The sequence below is a fragment of the Sinohyriopsis cumingii genome, chromosome 18 (assembly GCF_028554795.1).
Source record: "Sinohyriopsis cumingii isolate HCF-2022 chromosome 18, ASM2855479v2, whole genome shotgun sequence".
Taxonomy (NCBI): Eukaryota; Metazoa; Mollusca; class Bivalvia; order Unionida; family Unionidae; genus Sinohyriopsis; species Sinohyriopsis cumingii.
The window spans coordinates 26500680-26525798 of NC_142978.1; the positions used below are offsets into that span (position 1 = coordinate 26500680).

At 37.3% G+C, this 25119-nt stretch overlaps 1 protein-coding gene across 3 annotated transcripts in view; it reads left to right on the forward strand.

Moving 5' to 3' along the window:
- The window catches only part of LOC149776263 (uncharacterized), a 31041-nt gene extending 11388 nt beyond the window's left edge, over positions 1–19653 (forward strand). The window contains exons 2-4 of one of the 3 annotated variants that reach the window (XR_016416268.1): positions 15329–15593; positions 16524–18003; positions 18775–19653. Coding sequence is in view for 2 of the 3 variants with exons in the window: in XM_089942674.1 (XP_089798800.1) it covers positions 17822–18003; positions 18804–18990 (369 nt within the window). In the remaining variant the exon portion in view is untranslated. The remainder of the gene's footprint in view (positions 1–15328; positions 15594–16523; positions 18004–18774) is intronic. The other 2 variants (XM_089942674.1, XM_089942675.1) reach the window with 2 other exon arrangements.
- Positions 19654–25119: the final 5466 nt, after the last annotated feature.

A 25119-nucleotide genomic window follows, 5' to 3' on the forward strand; every position in this document is an offset into this window, starting at 1 on the left:
TTGTTGGCAGCAAAATTAATTAATTCTTCCCTGTTGCTGAAGCCTCTAATTTCATCTATTGTGCTCTTCTTGAGTACAATACGGGGTATATTCCCCTCTTTTTCTTCCGGTATTTCTTCTTCTGGTGTTTCTTCGGGTATTTCTTCTTCTGGTTCTTTCGCAGTAGCACCTAATTCTTCCTCGTCGGCCATTGTAACATAAGGTTCTTGTGGTTCGGTTATAGCGAGTGGTGGTGGCCTCCGTGTTGTAGCAGCCGCTATTTTTGCAGGGAGTGTTTCTAAAGACCTTTTTGTTTGTTCGGTCTGAGCCGCTATCTTTTCAAGCGCACCAAGAACGGGTACAGTTGCCGCCGTAACATCCTTAGTCGCTTTAGTTACCGGGGCAAATAACTGTTCGCTTCCAACAGTAAAATCAGTTTGCATTTGTTGTCGCGTTTGAAGTTTCTCTCTCACCCTGTCTCGTAACGGTATAAACTTTCTAAGCGCTGCTAGCCGCTCTCTGGCTAGCCGAGTAGTAAGTGATTCACCTACCATTATTGTAAATTGATCCGCAATTTTCTAATTTTCCGCCGAGTGTACCATCGGGGGCTCCACGGAGTTTTCGTCTATAATCCTTCTAATGTTTTTGATCTTACTAGAAATCTCCCGGCGTCGTTCATAAACACGTCCGAGTTTTTTTCGTATTATTTCAACGGCAGTAAATAGTCCAATGAATGCATTTGCGTCATTGTGGTACAGGTTCTCATTAATCGTATGTTGTAATCGTTTTATAAAAAAATACTCGCGGGCCAGGGTAAAACGCCCCCGTTTCGACTGTTCGTTAATAATCTCATAATCGGATAATATTTTTTCACTGTCGAGACCATCAGATAATTCAATTCCTTGATTTTTTAATTTTGAAATCTCAGTTAATATATTATTGATGTCTTCGATATTCATTATTCTTATAAAACATCTTATTTCTAATATCAAAAATTTTAATAAAATTTAAGTTAAAATTTAATAAAATTTAAGTTAAAATTTAATAAAATTATTGGGGCCATTTTTGACCCCGTTTTTTGTATGGACAGTACAATGCCGTAGATCTCCACTCGAGTGTTGTGGCAGATTGCAGGCATACATGGACAGTACAATGCCGTAGATCTCCACTCGAGTGTTGTGGCAGATTACAGGCATATACATATACTTAATTAAGGACATTCACATCTTGGAACCCCAAAGCATACATCTCCGGGAGGGAGGCCTAGGGTGACAAACGTCATCGTAGACCGCCCAGAAGATATGCTTGGGGGACATCACTACATGTACTTAATTAAGGATGAATATATTTACAATGAAATGATTGATGGATGATGGGACGGCACAAGACAGCACAAACATAAAACGGCGGGGCGGAACTCTACGGCCAATTCAACCAATCAAAAGCAACCCAATTAAATTAACCCGGTTGCATGATTGTGAACAAAAGACAACCACACGCCCGGGTCAAGAGCGTGGGTTAGTTTTGATTAGTTGAATTGGCTTTCGAAAGCCCCAGGCTTATAACGAGTCATCTTGTATATAAAGTGACTAATACAGCGGCGTCAGTCACAAGGTGTGTGTTAATTTGAATTCCCTTGAATCGTTTGAATCCTTAAATACTTATTAATGGTGTTTCACGGCATTTAAATGAAACCAAATACTCAAATAAAACATTAAAAAAAAGAATACAGCTGTTAGATAATAGCGTGTATTTCATTAGTTTTCATCGTAAAATGATTAATTAATCGCAACATTAATTGGACTTCAAGGGACGTAACTCTTGTCATGCGACGCTATCACAAAACGAGTTATCTCCCTTTGATGTTATATATGAAAATCGAATTCTGTGACCCGTCTTTTTTGAGATCGCTGTTTTAGTTATATTCTCCGCAACATCTAAAACTGATTTACTACAAATATCGAAGTATTTACCAGCCGCATTCATAGAGCGAAATATTTTTTCCTCGTGCGTTATTGTATCAAATGACTTTACGGGTTTTGCCTTTCTCATCCCTCCTGTTTTTCCAAATTTGGAATTTTGACTCGGTGTAACAGCTCTTAGATTACACAGTCTGTTATTTTGAGGACATCCATCAATGTGATCAATAACGAGACCGTCGTTGATCAGTCCGTTAAACGCTTCATACACCATCCTGTGAATAAGACAGATTTTTTTCCCAGCATTAAATCGCAAGTATCCGTGATTATTTACGGTACCAACCGGCTTCTTCAGTCTGCGGTTTCTAACAATACCGTCGCGAGATGCCTCGTAATTAACAAACACAGGGTGAGGTCTGAACTCTTGGTCCATTTGTATAATAATACTACTTGTCTAATTTATTATTTGGTTTAATTATGAATCTTTCAACGTAGTCTTGGGGGGTTTTGATGACGAAGTCGGCGGTGGGGTTGATGACGGCGTTTTTAATTCGCTTGTCATAATAGCGTTTTAGTTCCCTGTATCGCTTTCCGCCACAATTGATACACAACTGTGATTTTCCTCTTACACCGACGTGGCAAACCAAGCACGGGAGGGGGCCAAGAGAACCATTACGAACGCTTTGTAAATGATACCCGCAGAATTCACCTCTACATGATTTATTGCACGGGGTTGTCGACCCAATCATCAACCATTTGCAGTGATTCATTATACTATATTCTTTCATTTAAATACTTGTTTTAATTATATGGATGAGTTCGAGAGATTGGCAGCAATTAAACCCCGGAAAAATATTAGGTTTAATCTCGATAGAGTCCTCAAGGACACACCAAAAGCGTTAATAAACGATAAAACCCTGTTGAGTAAAATACGCGATTGTATCAATGAATTCAAGCGTGATGGCGCATCTCACAGTTGGTCAACATTTCGAATTGATGGCATTGTTGATGCTACCATGAACGACAACCGCGCAGCAATGATAATATCACAACTTGACGGTAAAAGGTATTTCTTCAGAGTAAAATTCATTGTCCGGGTGGAATCAGGCGATTGGATCATGCGTGATAAATTTGAACCAGTTCTCAGCGACAAGAAAACAGTCACTGTCAGCCGCGACTCCAAGCCGGGGTTGTTAACCGGAATTGACAAACCATACTATGAACGAGCGTATCCTGAAACAGCAGTTGTTTATGGAATATACCCGTTAAATAAGAAACCTGATATCGGAAAACTGAAACCGATGAAACAGTCAACTGGGATAAATTGTGTAGCAGAACGAATAATAGAGCATTTTACAAATGCGTGTCGAGGAAACAAATTGACTGATTTACGTCGTAGCAAAATCAACCAGTGGGAACTAACCGTAAAAGAGCGTGGAGCGACCATCAGCGACATAGCGAGATTAGAAACATCGCTGAGATTTCCAATAACCGTTACAACGATAACCGGTGAAGTATTATACGAATCGAAGTATAAATCGAATGGAGCCCCAATCAAAATTATTGATCATAACGAACACGCATGGACGCCCGTGATCACAATATTTCCACGGGATAGAACAGTAAAGTATATACCCGAAGAATTCCTGGGAGAACAATTCTCCAAGGACGGTTTTCTCGCGGAGAGGAAACTATTTGATGCTATTGCCTACTTGTGTAAAAACGACCCTGTATCAGTGTGGTTACTTCGCAGCGCTGAAAACGATGCGGATACCTTTGATCAGTTTGTAAGACCAAACGGTGAATTATATCGCACTGAAGCATTTCACAACAGGATGAAAAAAACCGCCATGGAATTTGAAGAGCATGATGAACAACTGCTAACAAATTGTTTTACGATTCCATCGGTTGTAGCTCATGTTGCAGCAAGGAAAAATGCGTGGAGACCAACGCGCAAGGAATTTCTACCGGATGTACAATCCAGTTGTTTGGAATACTATCACGGTGGACTATGGAACACTGAATACAACCGCGACGCTATGATCTCGGTTGATATGGTTGCCTGTTATCCAGCGAGTTTTCTCGGGTATGGATCCGCCGCTGAGTACTTTAGACGATTTGGACACCCCAGTCATGAAATGACTCGTGTTGCTATTAATGGACCACTGCCTGATTTTGATTTAACCGGATTCGCTCGCATAGTATCATTTGAATTCGCGGCAGGACTCCATCGCTGTTGCTATATTTGGATCGGTAGACACATGGCTGAAAAGAGATGGCTGCCAATAGCGCTGCTACGGTATATGATTGATTGTAGCATGCTAGTTTCGTTGATTGTCAGTGACGCGATTATATCATACCGGGCACAGACTGAAGTCTGGTTACCAGAACCGGAGCGTCTAGATAGCATAATTGACGAGTCCAGAAAAAACATTGATGCCGACGAGGAATATATCATCGAATGGTCCAGGAGGATATTTAACCAACGAAACCGCGAGGCAAAAGATCTCGGTAGAAGAATAATTGGTAAGTTCACACAAGGTGGAAAAAACCACGACTACAAACGATATTGCTCACGGCTGATTATAGATGACGCAGAATATGATTTCGTAATCAAGGACACAGTGGCAAAAAATAGATACGTGAACTGCAAAACAGCTTTCTTGTCCAATGGAACGAGGTTGGGTACAGTTGTTACCTACAGCGATGGAGACAGCCCGGCGTATCCACATTTGAGGGCGTCTATGCTGGGATATGCCGCTATCAATTTATTCTCGATGATAAATAGATTTCCCGATACCGCGGTTAGAGTAGCCGTTGATTCGTTTTATGTTGACGTAGCGTATAAGGAAAACGTAGCCGAGTTTACTAGTCCGGACGAGAGTTGGGGTACATGGAGAATTAAAAATGAAATACGACGCGATTATTCCCCGTCAGCAGATGTCACCGTTGAGAACAACTATTTACGCGGTGATAAATTGTCAGAATGGTCTAATGCACCATCGTGTTCTGATCCAATTTGTAGACACAAGACGGTTTATTTAAGCGGCTGTGGCGGGTCAGGAAAGACGACTCGGGCAATTGAATTATTTCGAACGCGGGCAAGTATAATCGTGCTTACACCGACCCATAGACTAGCGCGAGAGATAAAACAACGAAATGTTGACGCCGTTACTTATCACAGCTTTTTTCGATACAGCGGCGGTGAGTGGACTCCTGATCGAATGGGTGAAAAATTTATTCCCGACATTATCATCTGGGATGAGATATGTACTGTTTCGTTAGATACTTTACAAATGTTTCTTGAGTGGTTGCTGCGCGCGAATACAGCGGTAATTATGTGTGGGGACCATGGCCAACCACCACCATTTGTCGGCGAGGGTCCACATGATTGGTTAAGGGGTTTTGTGGACTATTATGAAGAAACCGATACTGATTACCGAGCACTTGATGAACAACTGCGCGAGGTTAAGAAATTAATCAGATTACAGCCGGATAGAATTCAATGTGAAATAATTCGCGAGGTGATTCCGGAAACGCCGTTAAATGAATTCTGGGAAACATGGAGACCAAACGATTTGATTGTAGCGAGTAGAAAGATAGTCAGAGACACACTTCAGCGGAAGTTGTTTACGTTGCATAAGGAAAAGTTTCCAACGCGTCCAGTGCCGTTATGTTATAGACCCGCGGACACACGGCGGCAGAACATTGAAGTTGAAATTCCAGGCCGGACAGAAAAACAAATTCTCGTGCTGAATGATATCGTGCTCGTTGATATCAGCGTCGTCGAGGACGCGCTACGTGCTGATAAATCCCCGTGGACGCTAGGATACGCAACAACAATACATTCCTCGCAGGGACTAACCATCACGGACACAATTGTTTGGATAGTTGATAATCGCATCGAATGGTCGAATCTAGTCTATCTTGCAGTGTCCAGAGTACGAAGGATAAATCAGCTTCGAAGAATTGTTATTGACGAAGCCACCGACGAAGCCGGCGACAAAGTCACCATCGATGCAAGCGTCATTGATAGAAAACTCTCGGGTTACCGCCAACAGGATAAAAAAAAACAGCGGTGTTTTGATATTGATGCCGAATTAATAATCTCGCTACGACAACAACAGAATAATCACTGCGCGAGTTGCAATTGTATAATGAGTTGGCGTTATTCGGATAAAGACACTCGCCAATTTACCGTGGATAGGATCGATAACAGTCTCGGTCATGTCAAAAACAATGTGAGGTTGACCTGTCTTGAGTGTAATAGACGCAACGGCGCTAGTTAAGACCACGCGGGGGTAATTGAGTATCGTTAGGTATCACTTGTAGTTGCTCGCGTGTAAATCCGCGCTGAGGAGCAGTTGAATCCAGTCTATAGATCGGTGGTCTACCAGTTGATCGTGTTATCGTTGATATGTTATGTGTGGTAACACTCCAAATAGGATCGGTAGCCCTTTTTTTACCGCCTTCAAGCTCTCCTGGTTCATATAGATATCTAACAGTGACATCGCCAAGAATCGGCTTAGAAACGCTATTTATTTTTAATTTTCCGGGTATATACTCGTATTTAATCGCGTCGCTGGGCTTCATGTTGATTACTCGGGTAATCTCGTTATTTAACGCTGAAATTACACCTGGCAACCTTTTAACCCATTCACGAGATCGTTTTTCTTGGATGAATTCCTTCGCGTATTGATATCCAAATAACCGTTCAGCGAGAGTCCGATTGAATCGTTCAACAATTGCCTGATCACGATGTAGCGCAGTATGACCTCGTCGTATCGCGACGCTATGATGTTTCAGCGTTGATAAAACAGCGCCGCGAAATTCACTACCAGGATCAACTTGTAATAGATTTGGCCAGCGCAGAGGACCTCTTCGATAAATCCGCTCAAACGCATCGGCTACTTCAGTTGCTGACTTTGTTTTCAACGGTTCCGCTTGTTTGTATCGACTCGCAACATCAACTACGGTTAGCGCGTATTTGTAACCGTTGTCATGCGGCAGAAATAGTATATCAGCCTGATGAACTTCATTAGGTACGCTGACATCAAAGCGCGAGAAGTTGATTTGTTTAGGCGGTGGTAGATAAATTTGCCATATAGCCTGTTTGGATAACCAATTAGCCGCAGTGGTCTTTGTTACCTTTGCAGCGCTTGCAAGCTTACCAATTGCGGCCTTCCCCTTCCAGTATCCTCTCGGAGAATAATAGATGGAATCCATTGTTTTTCTTGGATGATTGTTATTAATTACCAGCACCAATCATTAATTTACCTTTCATAGCCGATTTTACCAACCATGAGGCCAATTTTTCTTTGACGGATTTATCAGGAATAGCATTTAGCGCGTGAATTAATTTTACATCCGCGATATGACGCTGTTGCAGATCGCTACTTTTGTAAGCAACATCATGAGCATGACACGCCTTATCGATAGCGTTTATTGGATACTCACCGGGTTTGGGCTGATTTTGATCATCGAGTCTAATATCTAATCGTGTTCCGGGGCCACAGTAGTTATATCCTGGGAGGTGTTTTTCTCCTGGATACTTTGCCCACGGTGTTCCGGGGAGTTTTGCCAATTTGGCTGCGATGTCACCTCCTCGCTTTTTTTTAAAACATCTCCGGGTCTAATAGAAATAAATCTAAATTTCTTTGTACCGCATTGTACACACTTGCCAGTAAGGGCCGATCTGTTATTTCTTGTCGTAACGGTTGTCATATCGTTTGTGCCAGTACGTACTCTACACTTCACACAATATAGATCCATAATTTATGTATAGAGATATGAATATAATTGATTTTTCGGCGACTAAAACAAGAGAACCAGTTAAGCATGTTGCAGCGTTACCAAACTCGATCCGGATGATTATCATCGGACCATCTGGATCCGGCAAGACGCAATTGTTACTCAATTTAATAATGAGATGGATGAAGTGGGATAAGTTGTATTTGGTTGCTCCTAGCGTAGATGATCAACGATGCTACGAGGTGTTGAAAGATTTCAACGAGAATGCATCAGCGATCGCTAAAAAAAATGTTATTGAGTTTATTACGGATATCAATGATGCACCAGGTATTGATGATATTGATGGCGACGTTAACAATCTAGTCGTGTACGATGATGTTATGTTAGACAATCAAAAAAACCCAGCTAGGATATTTTCCAGAGGCAGGCATAAAAACACTGACGTGATATATGTCACTCAACGATACACTCAGATTCCAAAAGTAATCAGAGATAACTGCAATATTCTTGCTGTATTCAACGGCGTTGATACACACACGCTACGAAATATTTGGCAGACATGGTGCGGCGGTGACATGGACTTTAATGTTTTTCGAAACTTTTTTAGTCATGCTCAGTCGACCCCACATGGATTCATAACGATAAATTTACATGATCCTCGGACACGATATCGTATCGGACTTGACCAAATATTCGGTTAGTTGTAAATAATTTTCATTGTAAATAACCTCTTAGCAGCAGAGGGGGCAATGACATCGACGCGGTCGTCGCTGTGCTTACCGGACGCTGACGACGCTGAGGATCGGCGCGCAGAAGGTGTTAATTAAACCAAATGACGACGCGTCGACCCCCCAACGACGTCGTCGTTTTTTTTTTACCAGGCGCTGACGACACTAGATCGTTGAGTGCAGAAAGTAATAATTAAGCAAAATAACGATTGGACAAAATGTCGGATTCGCCCCCTCTGCTGCTCAGAATGCTACTAATATGAGGTGTCTTTGATCAGTCAGGCAGAAATCCTAAGGTACATGACTGTCATATTCAATACAAACTACCATGAATAACAGACTGCAGCAATGACAAAGAAGGGATGAGCATTCTAAAGTCAATCAGGTAAAACTAAGGTACATGATTGTAATATTTAATAGGAAAATATCAGAAATAATAGACTAGCAGTGACGAAGGAATAAGTGTTCTTTAGTAAATCTGGCAAAACTCAAAGATACATGACTGTAATATTTACCATAGTATAAAATACCAAGATGCAAACATTTGTTTGCAGTGAAAGTATTTTCATGAAAAAAATTGATGACAAAAATGATGGAAGCAAGTTTCCCATAAGGCACATATTGTCTTACTGGCATTATACAATACCAGTAAACACTGCTCCTCTAATGCTGTTTTGTAACACTACCAGGATACTTTCTGAAAAAACTGGTTTTGTTGTTATAAATAATAAATATTGATAAATGCTGACAGTTGTGGTAGATTGGAGCAACAAAAATACTCTTGAAGTAATTATTAAGAATAAATATATTAATGTTAAAAGCCTGGAGAGAATAACAGATCTATAAGACAAACTAGAAAAAAACAGGTAATTATAGATAACCAGTAACATATATTGTATTTAAGCTATATCAAACGAATGGGCAATTATTTAAAGACTTGTACAGTTTACCTATCTAAGCATTACTTTGGTCCATCACTCCATATAGCTATTATACTGGTACCTTGCTCCATATAGATATTATATTGGTCCCTCATCCTATATTTACATTACATTGGTCCATCACTCCATATAGGCATTTCACTGGTCCCTCCCTCTGTATAGATATTACATTGGCCCTCAACCCATACTGATATTATACTGGTCCCTATTCACAGACATTGCATTGGTCCCTCAACCTAAAGTGACATTACACTGATCCATCACTCTGTGTCAATGTTACATTGGTCCATCACTCTATATAGGTATTTCATTGGTCCCTCCCTCTGTATAGATATTACATTGGCCCTCAACCCATACTGATATTATACTGGTCCCTATGCACAGACATTACATTGGTCCATCACTCCATATAGCTATTATACTGGTACCTCCCTCCATATAGATATTATATTGGTCCCTCAACCTACATTTACATTACATTGGTCCATCACTCCATACGGCTATTCTACTGGTACCTCCCTCCATATAGATATTATATTGGTCCCTCAACCTACATTTACATTACAATGGTCCATCACTCCATATAGGCATTTCATTGGTCCCTCCCTCTGTATAGATATTACATTAGCCCTCAACCCATGCTGATATTATCCTGGTCCCTATGCACAGACGTTACATTGGTCCCTGAACCTAAAGCGACATTACACTGATCCATCACTCTGTATCAATGTTACATTGGTCCATTACTCTATATAGACATTACATTGGTCCATTACTTCATATAGGCATTACATTGGTCCATCACTCCATACAGACATTTCAATGGTCCCTCTCTCTTTATAGACATTACATTGGTCTCTCAACAAATACAGGTATTATATTGGTACATCACTCTATACAGACAATACATTAGTCCATCACTTCATTTAGTCATTAAATTCTCTCAACCCATACATGATTCAGACCACTAATTATTTTCTATAGATAACAATGTTTACATTTTAAAAAATAAAAGTATTTTGTGCACTAAATGACCCAGTACACAAAATATAATTCATGAAATTTTTTCTGAACAAACAAAATATGTGGAGCAGCATTTTCTTGAGAAAAATGTCCTTAAAACAGCATACCAGTAAATGCTCTTTAAGTCATCCGTTTGGTAAAAAAAATATCAAAATCATGTACGTGTGCCAACAGAATTTATATAGAAGTTGAAAACACTGACAAAAGTCTCAGAAAATTAAAACAAGGAAAATTTCATGCTGATATTACAGCCAATGGCCCCAGCTCTGAGTATTAAGTACAGTATTCAATGCTGTGCCACTTTGAGACTGGTACCCTGCCTGATTAATAATTAATGATCTGATTCCTATATTGGATTCTCACTCCATATAGATTTGACATTGTTATCTTACTCCTTGTAGGTTTTATACTGGTCCCTTCACTCCATGTAGGTTTTACACTGGTCCCTCACTCCTTATAGGTTTTACATTTTTGCCTCACACCCGTATAGTTTTTACATTGATCTCCTCACTCCAGGTAGGTTTTATGTTGATCCCTCACTCTATGTAGGTTTACATTGGCACCTCACTCCATGTAGGTTTGACTCCAGTCCCTCATTCCTTTTAGGTTTTACTTTGGTCCCTCACCATAAAACCTTTTTATACTGCTGCAGACTGAAGGGATAACAGGTGTCTTTCTGTAGTAGTGTCTGGACTAATCAAATAATGTAATAAACAAGCACAAGATAGGCTATACATGGTGGTCAGTATTAATGGTGGCCACGATAACAGATGTCTTTCTGTAGTAGTGTCTGGACTAATCAAATAATGTAACAACCCCTAATCATTCAACATGTCAAGTAAAATATATGCCAAGTTTTGTTTTGGGGGGAATGGGCTTATCAAAAATTAATTAAATAAATAACAACATATACTATACACTACAATCAGGACATTAATACATTCTTGATCTAAAGCTTAATTACTTCATGAAACAATGCTTCATCCATATTTTTTAATATCAAATAATAATAATAATAATAATTATAATGTTAATAATAATAATAGAAAAATAGCTGGAGTTATCATGCAGAAATGAAATGTGTATATCTGGAAATAAAAGAGCATAACTCTAAATCTGGTTGAGTCTGGTTAGACTGGATACTTATTTCTTTTATAGTATAGAAGCATTTTAGTGTGGGTAGATAATAGGTTGTAGAATAGTTGTATTTTTAGAGATATAGTGTGGGGATAGAAGCAGTAGTATTTGTGTTTATGTATGCGTAGTTGTTTGTTGTCAAAGATAGTGCAGTCTTACAAGGACTTCTATTTTACAGAAAAAATTCTGTCTTATTATGGTGATATTAAAAAATAAAAAATAAAAAATCATAGATTTTTTTTTAATTAAAAATCATAGATTTTTAAAAAAATATTTTTTTATGAACAGTTTCAATGTATTTATATCTTATTCATTTTGGATTATATTTTAGAAATGAGAATTATGATTCAAAATCTTCCCTTCTTATTTTCATAATAGTGTTAATATACCCTATTAGGTCATTGTATATATTCTTTTCCTCAATATTATTTGTAAATAATAACTGCATAGCATTAAAAGTTCCATATTTATTGATAATTTTGTTTTTTATGATTTGTCTCTCTGTATCCTTCTTTGGGCAACATTATATTAGATGCTTTTTTGAGTCAGTATGGTTCTTACATAGCCTGCATCGTGGAATTGTGTTAATTATATGTCTATTAAAAGCCGCCTCACCGGTCATCCAGCTTCCATGTAGATATAGAAATATTCTACCTTGTATAGTTGGTGATTTAATTTCTGCAAAGTTTTTCCATATTAATGGCCAGTTTAGGTTCAGATGTTTGAATTCTATTGGATGCTTATCTTGACTTGCTGTCTCATTTAATATATTATATATCTTCTTATTTTTGTCCCATATTTCTTTGTTATCTCTATATTTATATGATAATTCACTTATTCTTTTACACCTCCCAGGGGTTTTTAATAGTTTAGTTGGTAGATTGTTTTGATATATTGTATTATTAAAACGGCATAGGTATCCATATATATATATATATATACGTGTGTGTGTGTGTGTGTGTGTGTGTGTGTGTGTGTGTAAATAGCTTCCCATGGTAATTGTGGAGAGTTATTTAGATATTTAAATGTGTTCAAAATATTGGATTTTTGTATTTGACTCAGGTTAGGTAGGGCTAATCCTCCTTCCTCCTTTGGTCTGCATATAGTGTTTCTTTAGATGGTGGATTTTCAATGTGTTTGGAATTTTTGTCTCTAAAAGTACTGAGTTATGGTCTGAGATCTTTTCTTTTAAAATTTCACAAGTTATTAATGCATTGGTTTTACTTTCAGAGATATATATCAATCCTACTTTCATTAATTGAGTTTGCGCCATGTTTATGCTGTGTCGCATGGATTGACTGCGCACAAACGCTAGTGCCTCTATATAGGGAATGTAATGTCACGGACTGCTCTTTTCCGATTGGACAAATGGTGACTAAATTTTGTAATGCGTGTTAGGATTGGTCAATCAACTCAATCCATTTCGATCCTCCCTCTCTCTATAAATAATCGCAGTTTGCTGCATTCCTTCGCCTGTTCTCGTCACCAAGATGTGGACCGACGTGGAATCCTCTACTCTTGTCTCTTCAATGATGTTTAGAACGGACTTACCCATGTATGTACGATCTACGTGGACTATTGTCAAGATGAGGGATACATGTGTGTGGAAAAGAAGAATATACATAGAAAGACAAGGTTGTTTAAAGAGGGTTTTGATTTACGGACCAGAATTAAGACAGAGTTTAAGGAAAAGGAGACCTAAGCGGTGCCCTCTATGTTAAGAATATGGTATGTTAACATAAAACCAAAAGCCCTTTTTAGGGCCACTCCAATGCCTCGAAAAGACATTCACTTTCATGCCTACATTTCTTTTTTTCTTTTTTAAATGTTCCATTTCCCTTGATGCTATACAGTCCCACCATGTTAAATTTCCCTTGACACTAATACAGTTTCACCATGTTAAATTTCCCTTGACCCTCAACAGTCCCATTCTCCCATGTTAAATTCCCCTTGACCCTATATTCCATATCCTGTGCTCCCATGTTAAATTTACATAGACCCTATAGTGCAAAGACACTATTTTAACATTATAGACCCTAGACCCGCTATCGTCCCTACTTACTACTGGTGTGTTCTTGGACCTGTTCTCTTCATTCTGTACACTAAGCTGCTCTCAGGTGTCATAGATCAACATCCAGTGTCTCACCAATTGTACGCTGACGACACCCAAACATAAATTCTAGCCTCCTGACTGAAGTTGATGCTACCATCCAAGGTGTATAGAAGTGCATTTCTGATGTGAAATCATGGATGACATGTAACAAGCTGCAGATGAATGATGATAAAACAGAGGCCATTCTGATCACAAAACAAAGACTTTCTCATTCAACTCCTTTAACTCAAACAATAAATATTGGTAACACCAACATTAAATTCACACAATCAGTACGAAACCTAGGTGTCACTCTGGACAGTACTCTCACGTTGCACGAACATGTCATGAATATATGCAAGACTGCATATCTTGAGCTGAGACGCATCAGATCCATTTGCAGATGTCTTTCAGTTGATGCCACTAAAACACTTGTATGTTCTTTAGTACTTTCAAGACTGGACTAGTGTAACTCAATTCTGTCTGGTTCATCTCAATATATACTTCAGAAACTTCAAAAAGCTCAAAACACAGCTGCTCGTATCATACTGAGAGTACCACGATCAGAGCACACCTCCCCGCTGCTCTGTACCTTACACTGGCTATCCATTCGATACAGAATCAAACACACAATTTGTTCTCTGTGCTACGTTTCACTGACGGACTCCAGTCCAACATACCTATCCGACCTTAGCCATTTGTATACACCAGCAAGATACTTAAAGCTCCTCTTCTGACAGTCGTATACTCATTATTACCACTATGAAAACGAAGTCATATGGACAACGTTCTTTTGCATACCAGGTCACAGCAACATGGAACTAATTGCCCACTGAACTTAGACACAAAGACACAGTGATCCGATTCAACAGTGCTCTTAAAACTCACTTATATCGACTGCAAGAACAAACTTAAAGACCTAATAATGTTACCTACCTTAAATATTGTCAGCATGTTTTTTATGTCTTTTTAATTACATGGTGTTTTTTGTGGTAATATTATCATTATATATGTCTTTTTTATGTTATAGGTGTTGTCTAATGTTGTAAAGCGCTTAGAGCTTATATAGCTTAGGTGCTGTACAAAATCCTCATTATTATTATTATTATTATTATTGTTGTTGTTATTGCTGTCACGGAATTGTGTATGAGTTATATCAATATGTATATGTTGTTAAAAATGCACTCGGGTTTCGTTGCCGCATACAACGTCACCCGAGGATGGTATATTTTTTCGGCTCTAGTTATTTCGAAATACTGAGCGAAACTCAGACTATGCTGCACGACCAAATTGCCTGTAGCGTTAAAACCTAAGTAACTAGCTGCGCATATCTGTCACAGCTAGTGTACATACAGAACAAATTCTCTATAACCAAATTGCATTACGAGTCTTGTCAGAAAGCTTACCCCTTTACGGGAGCAAATCTCCAGCTGTAGAGGTAATGAAATTTATGTATTCTTTATTACTATTCGTTGTATATGACAGAATTGTTTCGTACTTTAGATATTTTAGAATTTATTCTAAATTCTACAGAGAGTCAATACCTAGGTTATACAACGCCATATTAGAAATACTATAGTCTGATTCGAGTTAGCTATTTGTTGTAATTGAACAAATTGAATTTAATTATACGCTCCGTGCATTAAACGATTACTGTAATGGGTAACGAATTCATGTGCGCGCATGCGCAACATATATCACTGCAGAAGTACTTAACATTGTCATATGTGCTACAAGGTTTGGTTGTTATAATTTTAGCTGCCATATAATGGTTTGATGTTGAGTCACAGAACTCTTGTGTGGTTTCATGTGACGTATACGCTGTGTCTGGTGACGTTGGTTTGGAAAGGTGTACTGTTTTCTCGATGCGAGGGTCCGGGGCTTTGCGGCCATAGGGGCTGTGATTGATGTGAGGGTTCTCGAGGGATCCTTCAACAGACTGAGAGGGACGGACCGTGAGTGGGCGCTTCTCTTGCCATTGACTAGAGCGAGTGGAACGGAATTTCCATCTTGGACGTCAAATGTGCGCCACGATATATATATATATATATATATATATATATATATATATATATATATATATATATATATACATATATATATAGTGTGTGTGTGTGTGTGTTCCACGTTATTTTCACTATTGCTATCTGCGCAAATTTACATGAATTTCAGTATCGTTATATGAACGATACATTCAAATTAGCATGCAATTCAATATGGTTATATGAAAGATACATTCAAATTTACATGCTTTTCAATGTCGTTATATGAACGATACATTAAAGAATGTTTATATTGGGGTGTAGATCATATAGTTTTTTTTTTGTTGATCTGTGATAGGACTTAATTCACGTTTGTTTGAAATTCCATTTGTTAACATCATGTTTGTTAAATTCATGTTCGAATTTTTTTTCTCGTTGAGTTAATTCTTGTTGATAGTTCCATGTTTGGAACTTTATAATTTTCCTTATCTTTTTGTTTATAATTGTGTCAGATTTGTTAATATTTAATTTGCGTTTATAAATAAACATCTTATAAACGCAGTTGCTTTTGGTGTCTTCCCTAATCCAATCCCAACCCGGTTTCATCTTGACAATTATAATCAATGATGATCTTGTCATTGACCACACTGATTCTGATAAACAAAATAATATGAAAGCTCTTCAAGCAATCACACAGAAAATACAACACGTAGAAAGACCGCTATAAAAAAAAAACACACCACAACGAATTAAATTAACTAATCTTGATACAGGTTGAGATAAAGGATTTTATTTCTATGTCAGCTGCAGGAAAATATTTTCCTACTAATCCCAATTCAGTGTAACGTGCCACAAATAGTATTTCTATTCAGTGTAACGTGCCGCAAATAGTATTTCTAAATCAGCTGTCAAAAGTTTTACGAAAAAATAAAATTTAACTATCCAGTAACGTAATGTATTTTTTTTTTCAGCTACTACGAATATCAGAGGGTGGCCGAGTGGTCTAAAGCACTCTCCATTACAGATCACTGCCATCTCACCTATCTGCGTAGGTTTGAGTCTCACATTCAGTCAATGTGGGTATGTGGGAACACTTGCCAGTAGCTTCTCGATGGTCGGCGGTTCTTTTTGCTGTTTTCCCAGGTTCTTCCTCCACCATTAATACTGGCCACCATGTATAGCATATCGTGTGCTGAAAAATGGCATTAAACCCAACAACAACAACAACGAATATCAGGAATTCACAATTTATACATTGCCCCGGCAATGTGTCAATCTTGGACATGTACACAATTTTAAGCGAGCGTATACTGATAGACTGGCTGTTTAAAAATCACGCAATGTACTGCCTAGTAATTTTCCATTGAGGTCAGCATGGATCAGAGTGTGGGGAAAATCACGCAGTATACACGTGATAGTAATTTTCCGGTGCCAGTAGTTTTCCACTGAGGTCAGAATGTACGAGGGTATGAGAAAATCAAGCAGTGTACATGTGATAGTAATTTTTGAGTAAACAGTAACCAGTGCCAGTACTTTTACACTGAGGTCAGCGTGAAATAGTAACCGGTGCTCCAACCAGACTTGCATACAGGCCTCGGATTGGCCCTCGGATAGTTAATGAGTCAACATTGCTGAGCTAAAAACAGCATTTGTTTGCTCCCATTTTGCAAAACGAGCCTTGTATATTTTTCTCAGGAAAAACTCCCCCTCTGCCACCACATGCCTTTGTTCACACACCACCACCCCCACCACCCTTCCGCTGCTACTGGGGTTCAGACTGCATTATTAAGATCTGCTGTTTGTTTCTGGCAACCGATGGAAAAGGTCATGGTTGTTAAGACTGTGCATATCTTTATACAAACAGGAAAAGGTACCGCAAGGAGATAAATATCTGTCCAACCCATCAAAGATCACATAGACACCATGCAAGAAGTTAAATACCACAGTCCAACAAATCACTGTTTCACATAGACACCAGGCAAGGTGTTAAATACCTCAGTCCTACCATTTATTACATCACACAGAGATCAACCAAGGAGTAACATATCTCAGACCCACTACTATATCACATAGACATCAACCAAAGAGTTACATATTTAAATCAGACTAACTACTATATCACATAAACATCAACCAAGGAGTTACATATCTCAGTCAGACCCACTACTATAGACCATTCTCAGAATGTATTCATGTATTCATGTGACCGTGGGTCAACAAATCCAAAACGAGGCTAAGATAGGCACCAGCTTCATTTTACCTTGCATCCATGGCTGCTACAGTTGATACCGGCAACGTAAAATATCGTGGCAATTATTGTTGTGTTCTGTTGTGCAATGGGAATGCTAGAATTCACATAGATTTAAGCTTCCACCATATTCCATCAGTGAAGAAGATGGAGCTCGTAGAAAATGGATTGCAATACGTCATGATGAGGGGCCGAATTTTTAGGTAAGAAACTGGATGATTGTTGGTGTGTTTATATTTTCTTGCAACTGAATGATGTAAGAAAGAGAAATCCAAATGCAAAATAAATTCTGTCGATGAAGTAAATGATTGTATGTATGTGTGTTTTATAATGACAGGTTTCTAAAAATGTTACCCCTAGTCCCATTCCACATAACGGGGTCATCGAAAACTGGGCGTACCTCCACGCAGCGCATTTATATAAGAAATTATGAATTTACGTAGGAGTAGTAAGTACAGAAAAAGTGAACTTTATTACCTCATTTAAAAAAAATAGAAAGTAGAATGTAAATGACCACGATAGAGAACGAGACAGCACCAGTACAATGAAAATGATGAGAGTACAAGTTGAATGAAATTACGAGAGAGAGAGAGAGAGGATAAGAATTAACGAAACTGTTGATAAAACATATTGATATGTGTAAACGTAAGGGAAAATGCACACTTAAATCACAGGCCATTGAAATTCTATCATTGTAGTAAGGTAATGTCAGAGAATACCCCTCCAAAGGGAAGCATATATATATATATATATATATATATATATATATATATATATATATATATATATATGTGTGTGTGTGTGTGTGTGTGTGTGTGTGTGTGTGTGTGTGATTTTTTCCCTCCCTTTTGTCTTCATATTCTGGCATTTTTATTTACTAGTGATAAAATTTCAACGGCCTGTGCTGAAATAACTGGGTTTTATTTACAACTCATTATTGCAATTAACTCATGGTTTATTTTTTCTTTTGTTAGATTGTCACAAATACAATTGTCTGTTCTAGACACTTTAAGGAACAGGACTATAGATTGACACCCAACAGACGTTGCTTAAAACGAGATGCTATTCCATCAATTTTAAATTGGACAACTGAAGGGAAAGCAAGAAAACCACCTGCAGTGAGACAACCAATTGCACAGAAGGTGGATAACAACATTTTGGAAGAATTTGAGATTCCATGTGTTGACTGAACTGCTGGAGACACCCGTGATGAAATTCTCAACGAATGTACAAGAAATATCTGGCAAACAGCTCAGATCGTTACTCGATGTACAGTAGGACGCCATATTTTTTTCTCATTCTGCCTGTCTTAGCCTCCTTTTCGCGATACATTAATATTCATAAGGATCTCATTAAGAATGGTCAATATCACATAGATATCAACCAAGGAGTTACATATATCAGTGGGACACACTACTTTATCATATAGACATCAACCAAGGAGTTACACAGCTCAGTCAGACCCACTACTATATCACATAGTTTTGTAACTGTTAGCTGGTGTCTAAGTGCTAATATATGATGCACTGGGTAGCTTTCAGTCACGATTCATATGATGACAAAAGGAGATTCTAAAAAGGCAGTGGCTAATAAACCATGACCTATTGAAGTGAGGATTATTACGAGTATGGGTCTTACACTAAGTAACAGAAAGGAGCGAAAATCAACAAATTTTGTAAAATTTAACAATTTATTTTCCTTAAATAAAACATGGAAATTTAAAAAAGTTTTACACTATTGCAAATTAAATCTCAAATAATCTAAAAATAATGTACTAATTCAATTCCGGTGGAGTTCCAAATTAGATTGATTGCTGAATGGGTTCATGCGCCTGTAGTGTCCTATAATCTGAAAACGTGCCTGCAGTCTTTTAATGAATCTCAATAAAAATAATCCAAGCTGTCCTTTTCTGAATTTACTGTAATTCCAAGTTAATATTTCTATCCAAGAATATTACTAAAGAGCGCTTTTTATTTCCAGAAATAAATAATTTGAATAAATGATTTCACCCAAATAAAATACCGAACAGATCAATAAGATTGATTTTGCATGAGATGTAAAAACGAGAATAGTTTTTAAAGTAACCATGATTATATATTTTTTTAACAATAAGGCACAAAATAAGAGCCAGGATGTGGGACAAACGCTCATTTCTCGAACAACCAAAGTTGTAAACAAATAAGGTCCGTTACTAAAATTATAAAAAGGAATGTGGTAAATATTAGGTAGGCTACGTATTTTTATGGAGAATGCCAATGTTCTTGCCTTAGATCCACATAAATATATTCATCTTTATTCATAATGATCTTAGTATTTAGCTCAAACTGATAGGGAGTATAAACTATGTATTATTTGCTGAAATATTGATGGGCTTTAATTAGGTACACAATGAACCTGACTTTGGACATGGTCAAGTCTAAAACTCAAACATATGTACCATAGTCATGGAGGAACAAACCTAACGAAACCAATTAAATATATAAAACACCTCCCCTCATAAAAAGAAAGATTTATACGTTAAGGCCTTCTTTTAACTATCATCACCATGTCATACTGAAGCGAGTATAATTACTAATGTAAAGTCTTATATTAAGTAACAGAGAAGAGCGAAGACCAACAAGTTTTGTATAATTCAACACAAATTATTTTCTTTGAATACAATGTTAAAATTTTAAAAAGAACTTACAGTATTGCGAATTCAATCACAAGTAGTCTAAAAGGTTATATCTCCTGTCATATCCCATTAAAATCCAGTGGTTTTCCAAATAAGATCCAACACTGACTGTGTTTGTTTGCCTGTAGTGGCCTGTGATGTGGAGATAATCTAACAGCTTTTAATGAATACAATAATATAATCCAAGATGTTCTTTTCTGAATTCACTGTAATTTTAAGTTAATTTTTCTGTCCAAGAATATCATTAAAGAGCTCTTTGTATTTTCAGAGAATAATAATTTAAATAAATTATTTCACCCAAATCAAATACCAAACACAAGAATAAGACTGATTCTGTCTAAAGGTGTTATAGTAAAACTGAATCATTTTTTAAGTAAATAAGATTTTAAGACAAAAGAAGAGCCAGGACGCCGGTCAAAATTTTATTTCTAGAACAATCTATGTTGTAGGCCGATAAGATACATTACTAGCAATATAAGCATTAAGTAGGCTATGTATTTTTATGGGGAATACCAATGTTCTATACTCAGACCCAAATAAATAGCTTTACCTTTATTGATAATGATCTTAATATTTAACCCATACTGCTAGTGAAATATTATGTATTCTTTGTTTAATGAATGACGGGCTCTAGTTAGGTACACAATGAACTTGATTTTGAACAAGGTCAAACTCAAAATACAATTATATGTACTGTATAATCATGGATAAAGAAAACTTACAACAACACAGTTTAGATATACATACCAGGGTCTTTTAAATATAAATAACTAGCATATTAATAACGTACAAAGATCTGTCGTTGCCTGTTTCGGTTATGACAAATGGAAGTGAGTAAGGCAGTATAAACGATAAAATTCAGAAGATGAGATAGGGTCATGCAAAGCGCAGAATACTCGTGCTGAAATGGTACTGTTTGTCGTGTTTGGTACAAGTTTATAATATAATCTGACCTTCACATTCAAACAAAACATTTTCCACTATACCAATATTCTCTTAATTGGAATTTCAGATTTAGCACTTCAAAATGCCTCCGATTTAAAGCATGTGGTAACCAAGACTACGAACCGGAACACGTTTATTTACTTTGAAGATACAATTAATTGTAAGCCAAACAATGCCAATCGTTCAGTCGGTAAATGAAAAGTACAGAATTCCTATCTTGTATGATTACGTTACGAGAGAGATTTACCGACACAGCAGGCATCACATTTGCTTGTTTTGGCATTAGTGGGTTTGCTATTTATATTGGCGATTCAAGGTCTAAACAACTCATCATGCAGAATAATAGTTTCAATATATGTTATTGCCCGTTTATTTTATGGTCAATAGTGTTGGCTGATACGTTTCAATTGTCATTTGTCAATGAACGTCTGAGAATTGGATGTAATTAATACAACTGACATTAGGATTATCCTGATAATCCGTCTCTTCATAACATGTGTACTCAGTTTGTTTACTGTTTTGTGCTCTACATTTCTGTTTTACTGTTGTTACAGGTTATTTATCAGAATTCGGAACAGAATTCTTCACTGCGTCGGTATTAAGAATCGGGTTTACGTTGAATTTAAACGAATCTTTGGATTTCTGTAATTTCTTCTTATTTCCAACGATACTGTCCATTTTATGACCTGTCACTTGGTAACAAAATGTACCGTCACCACCGAACGTATAAATGTAGTCTTGAAGCGGATAAATACCGACGGCATCATGCTATAATGTTTCTATCCAGGTTGTCTCTTCTAAAACAAATGCTAACATGATAAACCTTAAAACAGATTTTCTGTTTTGAACTTGTGTAAAGGAGAGTCAGATTATATGACTCCTTTTGAAATCACTCTTGGAATTCCTTTTCTAAGAATCCGTTATTAATTTGCATAAAAATACAGGACAAATCCTTCTTTTGACTTTTTAATTTGAAAATAACACCATGTTTTTGTTTGCAGTGACGTGATAATTTTCATAATCACTTCAGTCTCCTTTATTTCGAGTAGTACTTTACATCATTTTTTTCTTTCCCATGACGTAACTCCAATCACAGTGTGGTGGAATGTTAACATGGCTACCTAAATTGTTTATGTTAATGCTGTTGTAGTTAGGCTTAAAAACTTGTTCACATTGTAAAGGTATATTATATTCAGATAATTTTCTTATTTGAAAATAAACATGAAACGCTAAACAGAGTCAAAGAACTCTAGCACGCATCCATGTGTGACATACCAGTAGGAATCCCAAAATCAATTGTTGCCAAACACAGTGCACAATTGTATTGTGTCTGCCAAAGTCTCATGCAAAACTGTTTGTTGCATCTGTCCATAGAGTTGTCCAAGTCAAATTTTAAAGTTTAGATATACAAATGCGAAAGGTATAGTTTCGTGTAGCAAATTTTTATTTCGTTAAATATATGTGAAATTTGCGGGTCAACCGGAATATAGTTAACCTCCGTAGCTGAACATGGGTAAGGTGGTATACTAGTAAGCTATTTGTGCGGTGTGGGTGTGGTTTTCTCTGGCCTTTTTATATTATAACAAAAAATTCAGTTCATTACATTAAATCTGTATTGTATTTATTTCAAACTAAAGTCTAATGTTTTTATAATGGAGTCCGGCAACATTATCTAGAATCTAGAAATGCAAGATTGTAGTTAGATTTTAATCCAATATCAATTGTTTTGATTCAAACAGATTAAATGGAATATACTTAAACCGGATTGTTGAATCGCTATAGATTATTCTTGTAAACTTTAGGAGAAATTAAAAGTTGTATTGCACAAGCAGCCGAAAGGAAACGTGTGTATTTATCTACACAAGAAAGCAATTTATTTCTTCATTTATATTGCACTTTTTAAATCTTCATTTCATCAGGGCTACGCCTGATTCGATGTTATCATACCGTACTATAATCAGAATATCCGCATCTTTTCTGAAATATTGGAGCATATTTATCGTCCTGCTTATCAAACTTGTTATGTACTAAATGTTTTTTATTTTATTTATGGCGTCTTTCCATGCTTTTGAAATTTTGGAAACTACTGAGTGTTCATTGCCACAAATAAAGCATACGATGATCTCTATTAATTTCAGTCAGTTTTCAAATAGCACGAGCAGATTTAATTTTTTTTAGTGTTTAGTATTTATTAAATTATTGGCGAAGACTGTGTCAGATTTTAAAATAAACGCTTAATTATCTATAATGTAACTTTGGTCATACATACATACGTACATGCATGCATACATACACACATACATACATACATACATACATATAAATTATATAGATATAAATGTATAGAAATATAAATTTAACAATGGTTATACTAAGCTGCTCTTTTCAATTAAGTTTTCCTGACGTTTGGGGAGTTGTCTCTCTTTGGTTCTTGTATACTCGAATCTGAATACTAACGTCTGAAATTATTTATTTAGTACATGTCTGTGTTACTTTATGTCAACTGTTCAGTTGGTAGATTAATATATATGTGCTCCATTCGAGATATACATGTTTATATTTGTATCTGACAGTCATGGTCCTTGATATTGAATGCAAGTTGATTTTCAAAGCAATCAGTGTTTTTACGCTTCATTGGCAAATAAAACAATGAAGACGATAATTGTTCAAAACCATTTCTCGTGCAAAGTTTGTAATGCATGCCAGTATGACATTTCAAAGTGTCTTCCATTTGCACAATTACGAACCCTTGCAGCTTTTGAAACTTAATTTAATGTTCCCTGCATGCTTCTTTTGTGCTTAGCAATTATACCATACATGTTGCAAAACGTATTGTGTCGATTATGGAAACAGCAGAGGAGGGTGGGCAGTCACCCATTTGTTTGGGACGACGCTATGCAGTTCGTTACTGCGTTACTGTGTGAAGCTGAATATAGGAAAATAGGCAACAAATAGTATCCGTCTGATTAAAATCAGATATATATTGTCCTACGTGAAACTCAGACATCGATTGCTTTGAATTCTTGTTCTGGTGGCCTGTCTTATTACCGGAACCGCTAATTTCATCAGTCATTTAGATGAAGTCTTATATCTTCGCGTTTGGGAGGCTGAGAACTTGGGCTGAATAAACATCAGTGTGTTACTTTCCGATTTCTGAAAGCTGCATTTCCATTGGCTAATTCAAAGGTCACTAGAACATGACCCCTAAGCATCTTCATAAGCCAAGGTTCCGATATGTTAACCCTATCTACACCTTGGCGGATCAAGCAGATATATAGTGTTTTGTCCTAGCGACATCTAGTGGATTTCACGAGTTGACTCCCTTAGTATGCAATGCCAACTAACCAATATCGTGTAAAGCGGTGCATTATACAGCGGCCGAAAATGGTGGAGGCAATTGACTTCAAATGGATATTTTGCAAATTTAACATTGAAAGTATGAGTACGTGTCAGAGAGAATCCATTATAGATGTATTTGGGGCCCCGAATTGCCTAGTGGTCTAAAGCGCTCTCCGTTACGGATCACTGCCATCTCACCTCTGTCTGCGTGGGTTCGAGTCTCGGATTCTGTCAATGTGGGTATGTGAGAAAGCTTGTCAGTAGCTTCTCGTCGGTCGGTGGTTCTTTCTGGGGGTTTTCCCGTTTCTTCCTCCACCATTAATGCTGGCCGCCATGTATAGCCTAAAATGGCATTAAACCC